Source organism: Heterocephalus glaber, unplaced genomic scaffold (assembly GCF_053883595.1).
Source record: "Heterocephalus glaber isolate CG9 unplaced genomic scaffold, H.glaber_assembly_v1.0 deba00001472, whole genome shotgun sequence".
NCBI lineage: Eukaryota > Metazoa > Chordata > Mammalia > Rodentia > Bathyergidae > Heterocephalus > Heterocephalus glaber.
Window position 1 is genome coordinate 85,842,408 of NW_028258315.1, and position 10,624 is coordinate 85,853,031.

At 49.7% G+C, this 10,624-nt stretch overlaps 1 protein-coding gene across 5 annotated transcripts in view; it reads left to right on the forward strand.

Moving 5' to 3' along the window:
- Rftn1 (raftlin, lipid raft linker 1) overlaps positions 1–10,367 on the forward strand; it is a 201,650-nt gene extending 191,283 nt beyond the window's left edge. For all 5 annotated transcript variants that reach the window (XM_004864258.3, XM_004864259.4, XM_021243993.2 and 2 more), the window contains 2 exons: positions 1,057–1,138; positions 9,042–10,367. In XM_004864258.3, the coding sequence (XP_004864315.1) occupies positions 1,057–1,138; positions 9,042–9,434 (475 nt within the window). In that variant the 3' untranslated portion in view covers positions 9,435–10,367. The remainder of the gene's footprint in view (positions 1–1,056; positions 1,139–9,041) is intronic.
- Positions 10,368–10,624: the final 257 nt, after the last annotated feature.

Consider the following 10,624-nt stretch of genomic DNA (forward strand, 5'->3'; position numbering starts at 1 on the left):
ATTCCTACAGGCACAGGGCAAAGCAGTGGAGCAGAGAGCATCCTGGATTTGTGGCCCCTGAGTTTGCCACTTCCTAACTGTGTCATCTTGGTCAAGTCATGCAGCTTCTCTGAGTCAGTTTCTGGAGGACAAGAACCACAATAATAGTGAATTTGAACACAAAGTCCCAGCTGGTCCTGAGCCAAGCCCAGAGCGTCCTGCTCGACCCTCTACTTTCCCCCTCCTTAGGGTGGAATGGAGAGAGGGATCCGGACCAGGCAGATCTACATTTTCCTCTTGCCCATGTAGCTGGAACCTGTTCTTGAATTCATTTCCATGTAAAAGTAGTCGGCAGCCTCAGAGCATCTTGGTGAGGCTTAAAGGAGCCCTTATGGGTGAAATCACCAGCCCTGGCTCCTGGCACAAAACAGGTGCCAAGCAAATGCTTTCTGCCACCTTTCTCAGAAAGCAATCAGAAAGGTAGAAGTAGGAGAATACTTTCCTTATGCTACTTCTGTCATCTTTAAGGGCAGCTCCATCGTGTCCTGGCTTCACTGTATCATAGCAAGTGAGCTGCCCCTCACTTCTTCTGTTAATGTGGGTCATGGCTGATTAGCGGGCACCATCTCACTGCCCACTGGCATTAGCATCCCTGTAGAAGCTGTGCCATGGAGGACCCCAGTGCCAGCCATGCCCTATGCCCGCCTGTCTGTCCCAGCCACCATTACCAAAGATGGACTTGGAAGATGCCCCGCCCCTTGGAGACTCACTGAAGCAGCTAGTATGTCCTCATTTGGCTAAGCCACCAGCTGCTCCCTCATGGCCGGTCCAAGGAAATGGAACTAGCAGCAAGGAAGCTGACTGACTGCAAGGACAGCCAAAAAACCTTTGCTGGGCATCTAAAATAGCCCCGTGGGCCTGGTGGTGGGAGGGTGGAGTGGGGACACTTCTTGACTTCCTCTCATAGTTTGGTGGCAGCTTTCCTTTTCCTTTAATGGAGTTAGGGACTCCAATGTGTGGGTCGGGTTTTGGGTGCTTCTAGGTACACCATGCCTCACTCAGCTCTGTGTGTTGTAGGGAGGGGAGTGTATCCACCAAGCAGATTGTCTTTCTTCAGAGACCATGTCTACCTCAGAAAATCAGGAAGAAGGAATCAAAGGTAAGAGACCTTGATTGCCTTACTGTTTTTCCTCAGCAGGGCTTTGTCGACTAATGGATTTTCTGTAGCAGTTGGGTGGGCAGCTTGCTCCAACTTTTACAAGGGCTCTCAGAGCCAAAGAAACACCTGAGCCCCTTAGCACACTGCTAAAATAGGGCAGCCGAAGGGGCTGGTGGGCTGTTCTGGGCTCCTGCTGGCTAGGCTGGGAAGGCGGAGGGCAGAGGCTCCTCTAGACACTTGCACTTGCCAGATAGTCCCACAAGTCCCAAAATAGGAGCACAAAGTAAGCTGCAGTCTGACCAGGGCTGGGAATGGCTTAAGCTCATAGCCAGCTTCCCTGTATAATCTCACTCCAGGCTGGTTGGAGCTCTGGCCTGATTCCTCAGGAATCAGAAGTCTGCTGATCTTGGCGAGGGATCTTGTCAGAGCAGTCCAACTCAAAGGCCTTAGAATGACAGCTGGTGATGTGGGCAGAGGCCAGCCATGGCCTGTGGCAGTAAGTCCTCAGGCAAGGTTGTACTCAGGGATCCTCAAGGTCTGTTTTCTCTCACTGGGCTTCTCAAGAACTAGGCACAGGGCCGGGGATTTAGCTCAGTGGTTTCACCGCCTGCTGCGCAAGCGCAAGGACCCAAGTTCGATCCCCAGTACCAAAAAAAGAGAACTAGGCACAATTGCACATAGAGACCCTGGCCATTCCCAGAACCTTCTCCATGTTTCCTGAGGCCCAGTTCCAGTTCTTCCCTTGTGTCAGAGGATTCCATGCTTTGCAGCCTGTGGGTGTTCTTCCTGTATGTTAATGGTTTGGATCTTAAATATCCCTCCTAAGGCTCATACATTGAAGGCTTTTTCAGCTGATTACACTGCTGGGAAATGGTAGAACCTTTAGAAAGTAGAGCCTCTTGGAAGTTGGTCATTGGGGCCCTTGAAGGGGATATTGGGACTTGGTCTCCTTCTCTCCTTCCCCCTTTCCTGGCTGCGATTATTGAGTGGCTCTTCTGTCAGATGCTCACTGCCATGATGTGCTGCCTTGTGACAGGCCCCAAAGCAGTGGAGCCAACTGACCATGAACTCTGAAGCCTCTGAAAATGTGAGCTAAAATGAACTTTCCTTGTTTTTGGTTGATTTTCTCATGTATTTTTGTCACACTAACCAGTTGCTCGGGAAGAGAGGAGTTGAATTGAGTGAACCCGCCAAAGCCCGTTAGGTCAGCCGGATTTACCATGCTCGTCTGCTGGCCAAGGTCACACTTGAGAAAAATCTGCCCCAACTGGTCAGCTCTGCACACTTGGGTCCATCCCCATGTTCCCATTCTGAGTTCCTCATGTTCTTTGCTTTTTTTTTTTTTTGATACCAGGGATCAAACTCAGGTCCTCATGCTTGCGAGGCAGGTGGTGGAACCACTGAGCTAAATCCCTGGCCCTTTACTTTTTTTTCTTTGGTACCAGGGATCGAACTCAGGTCCTTGGGCTTGCGCAGCTTCCTCATGTTCTTTGGACACAGAGCCCTAAACCCTAAGCAGGAGCACTCAGCAAGCAAACAGACTGGAGTAGCCCCTCACCAGCCAACAAATCTAGGGGGGGCCCACTCATGGAAGGGATGCCAAGGCAATGAAGACACAAAGCCAGATGGGCTGGGGTGCAGAGGAAGATCCGTATCCAGGCTTTGAGATTGTAACGTGACAGGTGACAGCAGCAGTGGACCAGAAGGCAGCTGCTGATCCACCATTAACCACCAGGAGCATTTGGCTGCTGGCTGGAAGATGGATAGCCACAGACCACTGTCAGGTGCTGCTTGCTCCATCACGAGCTCATGGAGATGGCATCATTCATAGAAGGTGACATTCAATAAGTGGCACAAGGTCTCCTACCAGACGCTGGAAGGAACTGGCTTCGGCTCTAATGAGGGAGATGGTACTACGTTTCTTGTCAGCTGCCTGCCTCTGGGGCAGCTTGACTTTAGTGGGAAGGCCCTGACATCTCACAGAGGGGAACAAGTCACTAGCAACTTGAGCTAGCAGAAGATTTGAGAGGTAAATATTTTAAAGCTGCTCTAAGGAGAGAGAACTGGCTTTCCTTGGGAAAAAGAGGATGAGGGTCATTTTTTCCCTAATCAGAACTTCTGATCTTAATCAGCTATATAAATACAAGGAGACCCTTTCTTCTTTACATACCTACTTCCTGCATCATTCCAGGATCAGGTGACTGTACCACGAACTTGTTCTCTGCAAGGCCTCCGGGTCACCTCACTGATGGAGAGGGCTTTGACTTTGCAGCCAGACTTCTTGGAAGAATCCTCTATGCTCAGGGTCTCTCTGTTGCTGTCATTCATGCCTCAGCTGCCCCAGTCAGTGTCCCCCAATGACACTGCCAGTGATGACCCTTGGGATGATCCATGATTCCACCTAGTCCTCATGGTGCCTGGGCTCCCACAGCTCTGGCGGTGTGGGCTGCAGCTTTTTCTTTTAGTCCCATGCTACCGCCGTCTCCTGATTTTCTGTCAAGATTTTCAGGATTCAGAGGGCGCCTCATTTCCCCTCACTCTTAGCTCTTCCTTAGAAAATCTCTTGTATCCCCAGGGCGTCACTTGCACCTCTGTGTTGACTCGGTTTGCACTGTCAGCCAGCTCTTTGCCCAAGACTCCAGCTGCATCTGTCCTGCTGCTTGCTCCATCTTAGAGTAGTCATGTGACTTTGCCCCTTATACCTGGCCCATCTGCCCCCCAGCTAGAGGAACAGCACCCACCCAAGGGCCATCCCTGATTCACCCCTCTCCTTCCCTATCTTCAGTCTGTCCTTAAGACCTGTGTGTTTTAGTTTCCAAACACTCGAATCCCTCCACTTCTGTCCACCATCACTTGCCAACTACTCTAGTCTCCTAGTAACAGGGCTTCCCCTTGAATATGCTTTCTATGCAGAGCCAAAGTGACCTTTTTAAAAAGCAAATTGAATCACATCACTCCACTGCTTAAAACAGTTCTGAAGCTTCATATTAAAGATAGGAATCTGTACTGCGGCCCACAAGGCTCTGTGTGATCTGGCATCTCTCATGCCTTCAGCCAGGCCCCTACTCTGCATTCTGTGCACATCTGCCTTCATGATCCTCTGTGCCCCACTGACCACAGGGCCCTTGCTTTGGCTGTTCCCTTCTGTCTCCACAGAAGCATAATCTTTCTAGATGTCTTCTCGTTGGTGAGACACAACACCCAACACAATTTAAAAGAGGAAAGGTTTATTTTTGACTCATAGTTTCTAGAGGTTTTCAGTTCATATTCAGGTAGCTCCAAGGCAGGCGACCTGACAGAAAAGGCTCATGGCATGGTGGGAAGCAGAGACAGAGGGTGATGGGAAGAGTAGGGAAAAGGTCAGCCCTTCCAGGCCACACCCCCAGTGACCCACCTTTTCTGACCAGATTCCACCGCCTAACAAGTCAGCTATAAGCCCTTTAATTAAATCACCTCCCCAGAGCCCCACCTGTAAGCGCTTGAGGTTTTGGGGGACATTTTAGATCTAAACCATAACACCAGGACACTTTTCTCTCCTTTGAGGCCATGTCAGGCTCCTTTGTAGTACACTGGGAAAGAACTGCCTCCCTTCCTTGTAGAGTGCCCCTCTGGATTTGTGATCATTGGTGTGTTCCCTCCTGGTAGAGTCCAATATTTGCTCCAAGCGAGCAAATACTTTGTCCCTCTATTCTTTGCCCAGTACCTGGGTTTCAGCTGGTGCTCAACGAATACCTGTTGAATCAATGAATGATGACTCAAACTTTGGAGCCTGGAACACATGTCTAGCATTGAAACTTAAGAAATTGCAAGATAGGCACCCCAAGGATGTGGCATTTTCAGTCCTCTCTTCATTGGCAACACAGAATTCTCTGAGTGTTCAGCATTTGAAAGAAATCGCCATGTATGTGTGATTTTCAAAGCAAACATTAGACTCCTTCAAAAGGAATAGCTGATTTCTATACCAGAGAAGTCTTCCTTCCAGCAAACTACTTGGACACATAAAGGAGTTAAAATGTGCAAATTAAACCCATTAGCCCTTGCTGACACTGAACTCTGAATATACACTTCTGTAAAGAATTTTTTTTTCTTTTATGCAGTTTGAGCTGGGTGGCTGCCTAGACTTGGTGCCACAGCCCCATCAACACTGGCCCAGAGGGGCCCTGATTCAGCCCAGCTGGTCATCCTGGCATTTGTTGGCTGTGCTGAGACTCTCCCTATGGATGCTCAGAAAGTGGATTCCTCTCTAAGTAGGCCCACTTGCACTCAAAAGTGTGGATGCTCCAGACCACCCCTTAAAGGCTCAGCTGGAAAGACAGGCTGCAACGGTAGCCTCTTCTTGCTTGCTGAGATGTCTCCTTTTGGGGCCTTAAGAACAGTTTCTGTTATTCGTTACAGACTGTCACTGCCCTGTGCTTAAAGGAGAAAGCGAAGTCACTGTGAAGGGAGACAAGTGTAAAAATGGGAGGGGGGGCACCTTTCCCTGGGAGGTGTTATTTCTTCCCAGATGTGTCTCTCACAGCGTTACCTGCCCAGGTGGTGTTCAATCTGTGGCCCACGAGCCAGCAAAATCTGCATCACCTGTTAAAATGACAAGTCTGCCTCTCTGCCTCAGCCCTCCAGGTGATCCTTATGCCCCCTCAGGGCTGAGAGCCAGGGTCTTAGCTGATGCTTCAGGTCTTTTCACAGGCTCACCTGTGGCCCTCCATTCAAATTTTATCATAACTGATTTTTTAAAAAATGGGCCCTTCAGGGAGCCTTCGGTGTAGATTTTTTTTTAATAAGCTGAACCGAATTATCTTTAATGGCACTTAAGTCTGGATTTCCATTAGCTGGCCACTAACCTTAATGAGCCAAGTACTTGACCTAGCAGATGCATTTTGTCCTCAAAGCCTGAAGGTAGAGGCACTTACATCTTGGGCTGATTCACCCCAAAGGTATGGCCTTTCCTGGCTCTCCTCTGGAGCAAAAGATTGAAGCCTTTTGCCAAAAAGAGGCTTCCAGGGTAGAGCTGGAGAGATTAGTCTGAATTCCGGCTCTATTTCCTGGCTGTGTGAGTCAAGACAAGTTGCTTAGCCTCTATATGATCACCATAAAAACAGTGCTAATGTGTATTGAGGAGGTTCCTTTGGGAATTTAGGGAAATGTGAACCCCCGTCACAGTGTAAGACAGTAGGTGTCTCAGTTTCCTGTCTTCCTCGGCAGGTTGGTCAGTCTGCCTTTGCAGCAACTCTGAACATTTGGCTTCCAGATGGTGCCATCCCTGAATGTGGCCACTGCTCCTTCCCTGAGTCCTAAGAGCCTCCCTTGCAAAGCAGAAAAGTCAGGGCCTCCCGGGGGTCTGGGTCTGGCTATGGCCTCTGTGCTGCTCGTGGTGAGCTGGGGGCCCAGCTGGCCCCAGGAGTCAGGAGCCACCCACAGACCCATCTGAGGACACAGAACACTGTAGTCCTAGGTGACGTTTGGTTTGGTAGATTTTTCTGTGGTGACTGTACAGGGTAACAAATGGCTGAATGAATCTTACCCCGCTCACACTGGCAGTTCCAAGTCCTTCTCTTCCCAGCAGCCTGGGAAGGACCCTGCAGAAAGTGGCCATGTGCTTGTTTGGGCCTCGCCACAGTCTGTGTTCCTGACAGGCTGTATCCGGAGGTCAGAGAATGGGAAACTGTGTGGCTGGGCATCCAGAGGGAACTGCAGAAGCGCTGCTGTTTCTTTAGCAAGAGCAGCCCCTGAGAAAATACCTGGGCTTATCTTAGAAAATGACAGGTGTCCAGGCAAGGTCTGGGAGTGTGCCCTGCTCACCTGCAGAGGGTGCTGTTCACACCAGCCGCAATGCAGACGGGCCTTGGAGCAGCAGCTAAGGAGTACCAGGACTGGAGTATGAACTTGAGGCTTAGAAGACATTACAACGCTGTAACATTTTAGCATGTGAGGGCCCTTCAGCCAAAACAGTCACACTACTTGTGGCAAAAGTAAAACTTCTGTTTTCCCAGATAGCTGCCTCTCAGAGGAATATATAAAGGCAGGCTAAACTGACACTTTTCTCTAAAACATGTACAATGACATAAAATGTGAAGACTATTTTGGGAAAAAAAAAAAAAAAGGCTGTTCCATTTGGGCTGGAATTGAAATGGTCATGGCAGCTGTGTATCACCACGCAGTGGTTATAAGCCATAGTAACATGGTGCTGGAGACATGTGAGGGGTGATGCTGGAGGCAGCAGCTGTCACGCTGAGGTCTGAAATCAGCGTCATCTGCTGGTGGGCTGTGAAGTTCAGATACCTGCTAGGTGGTTGGGGTTGAAGGGGCCATATCTGTAAGATGAGAGGGGTCAGAGGTACCACTTATGCTGTAGAGTGATTCCACCATGGGATACACAGTGTGGATGGAAGGAGCTCCAGCTATCCCCATGGGAAGTCTAGTTATGTAGCATGAGTGTGTTCCAAAAAATGAATGACAAAAGGAAAACACGTCAAACGCTAAGTTCCAGGAGGGTAAGTTAGGGAAAGACAGGATAAATGTCAAATCCTAATCTCAACTACTTTTTCTCTGCTCTGATGGAATATTCAAATTGGCCAGTCTTGTCCAGAAGGTATAAAATCCTGTAATCCCATGATGTGTTAAACCTCAGCACCTTGTGGGTGTTTAGGCAAATGTTTTGTTCAAGGAAACTGATCTCTTCCATGGAAAGCTCTGCAAAAGTGGGCTGGTCTTTGAATATTTACATAGCACATTTTCGGGCTTTCCTAGCAAAGCACTCAGAATGATTTACAATATGGCAGGTTTCCCACTGATGGTGCAACTGCATTCCTAGGTATCCCTCCCCAGCCCTGTATGGCATCTCAAGAACTCCTTTTGTTTCTTTCGATCACAGAATAAGATTTAAGTATGTATTTGGTGTAACCAGTGTGGTGCAAATGAATCGGAAGGAAGCGACCGTGGTGGAAACTTAAACCTAAAGTCCCAGTATGTACTGGGGGCCACTGAGATGAGAAATGAGACAGAGAATCTGGCCAGTGATTGGCAGGGCTGGGCCTCTGCCAGGCAGTCTCACTCCATAGCTTTGATAAAACCAGGATTCCTGTTCAGCTCTATTACTGGCTGTGAGACTTTGGGCTCTGAGCCTCTGCTGACTTCCTGTCACATGGGGAGATACTTGGTTGAACGTCATGTGCCCTGGGAAGCAACTGCTGAGATAGATTAGGGTAGAGGAAGCTTGAAGAGGACATCTGCAGGAGCGAGGCTGACACAGTACAACCCCTCAGACGGCTCTGCAGCTGGAATGGTCCTTCAGGGTGAGGACATGGAGATGAGCTGTTATAGGGCCACCCAAACTGATTGCTGGCTATAGGTTACCCCAGGAGGGAAGAGACTTTAGGTAAGGTGGTGGCCAGAAGTCAAAGAACTGTCAGCCAGTAGCAATCCTGGCAGCTGGGGGAAGAAGGCTGCCATTCCTTTGCCACTGGGTAACATAGCAGACAGTCTGTCCCTCGTACTGTGCCCTGCCTCATTCAAGGGAGCTGGGGAGAGATTGCCAGCCCACAGCTGGGTACCCTCCAGCAGATTCAGGATGGAAGTGAGCAGTTGCAGTCCAGTCCCCCCCAGGACCAGGAGCCTGCCATCTTTCCCCCTATCCTGGCCCTCCAAAAGATAGGATTTCAAGACCCCCTTTCCCACTTCAGCATGGGGCCCATCAGAACACTCTCTGGCCCCAAGCACCCCAAAATCCACATCTGGAATCCATGCCAAGGGAAGCATGGGGCAGGGCCGTGATTCAAGTCTAATGCTGCTGGAGGAATCCTGAGAATTGTTTCGCTCAGAGACATGGGGGAGCGAATGCACACAAGCCTCAGATGAAGCTCTGGGTTCAGAGCCTGCACTTACCCCCACTTTCTCTGATCTCTAGTTCCACTGGCGCTTCTCCCGAGAAGAAACGCACAGCAGGCAAATGAAGAAATCCAAAGGTAAACTCAGAGACAAACGACAAGCGGAAGAAAATGAGAAGAATTTAGAAGACCAGTTTTCCAAAGATGGAGATGTGGGAAACTGTGTGCTGGGCAGGCCGCAGGAGGGCAGAGCCTCCGAGATGCGATTCCCTGTGGAAGAGGTCAGGGGAGAAAAGCTGTCCCTTGCCAGCCAGCCAGGTGGCAAGGCCCTGGAGGGCGTGGCTGTGCAGAACGGGCCTGCTGTTTGCAGCAGGGCTCCGTCAGCCCCTAGGCACTCGGATCCCGGAGAGGATCCCAGGAATGGGTGTGCCGAGGAAGCTGATGGTGAGCCCACTCCAACAGGGGAAAACTGAGTTTGTGCTGAAGCTAGACAAGTGGGCAAACCCGAGGCATCCTGCCGGCAGCTGGTTTGCCCTTGTGTTGTTACCCTTTGGCTTGGCTTAACCTGTCCTTGTGAGCTCACCTGGGCCCTCCCAGGGCCAGTTCCTGACAGTGTTGGTTTCCGCGCATCCATTCAAAAGGTGTGGTGACGACCCTGTGTTAGAATGCAAGGTCAGGGTACTTCTCTTTTAGACCTCAGGGCTGAAGGCCCAGCCCTGGCTCCACCACTCCTCTCAAGGGAAGATCTGGACCATCCAGTGCCTGTTACTGCCCCACAGGAGATCCATGGCACATTTGGTCAAATCCATGGACATCCTTGGCTCCCAACAAAGCTGTTGTTCATTCATACATCCTGCTGGGGCAGTGTCCATCCCCAGCTTTGTGCAGCACTCAGTGACTTTAAACCACCCCTGGAGCCCTGTCAGCTGCCCTTCTCCACCTAAACCCTGCTGCTTTGGCAAAGAAATGATGTCAAGGGGGGAGGTGGCCAGCCACTTAGCTTTTCTCAAAGTAGTCCTATAGCTACTGGTAACCTGGAAATGAAGAGGTTAATTCTGTGTGCACCTGCTGTTGCAGAATGTTCAAGAAAGTATCCTGTGTTAGTATTAATGCCAAAACAATTTTTTAAAGGTTTTGTATTCAGCACACCCTATGAAGACAGGTTACTGTTGTCATTTCAGGGCCCTGGGCTGTTGTGTGCTATTTCAGCCAGTGTAGCATCGGCCAACTTGTTACCTGTGTATGCTGTGTCTATCACGTGTTTATACTGTCTAGAAAGTATTGTTAAAGCTTTAAGTAGATGCATCTGGCAAACCTTGGAGAGAAAATGCCAATTGTCTTGACTGAAAGAGCAGCCTGCCTCTTCTCCTGTTTAGTTACTTAAAGCAATAAATCATCTGAGTTTAGTGCCTTGTGAGTAGTATTTATCCTGTCACAACAAAAGTCTTGGCCTAATGTCCCAAGGACTCCACCCCACATCCCCTGTGCAGGTTTTACAAGTTTCTAACTCCTGTCAGCATGAAGATTTGTGGGAAGAAAACAAAGCTCCAGTGGGAAACTGCAGAGCAAGCTACCTCGTAGTTTTCTCACCATCTAACCAGGTAAGGAAGGGCACAGGCTGCTGGAGACAATACCTTTCAAAACAAAAACCCCACATCAGTTG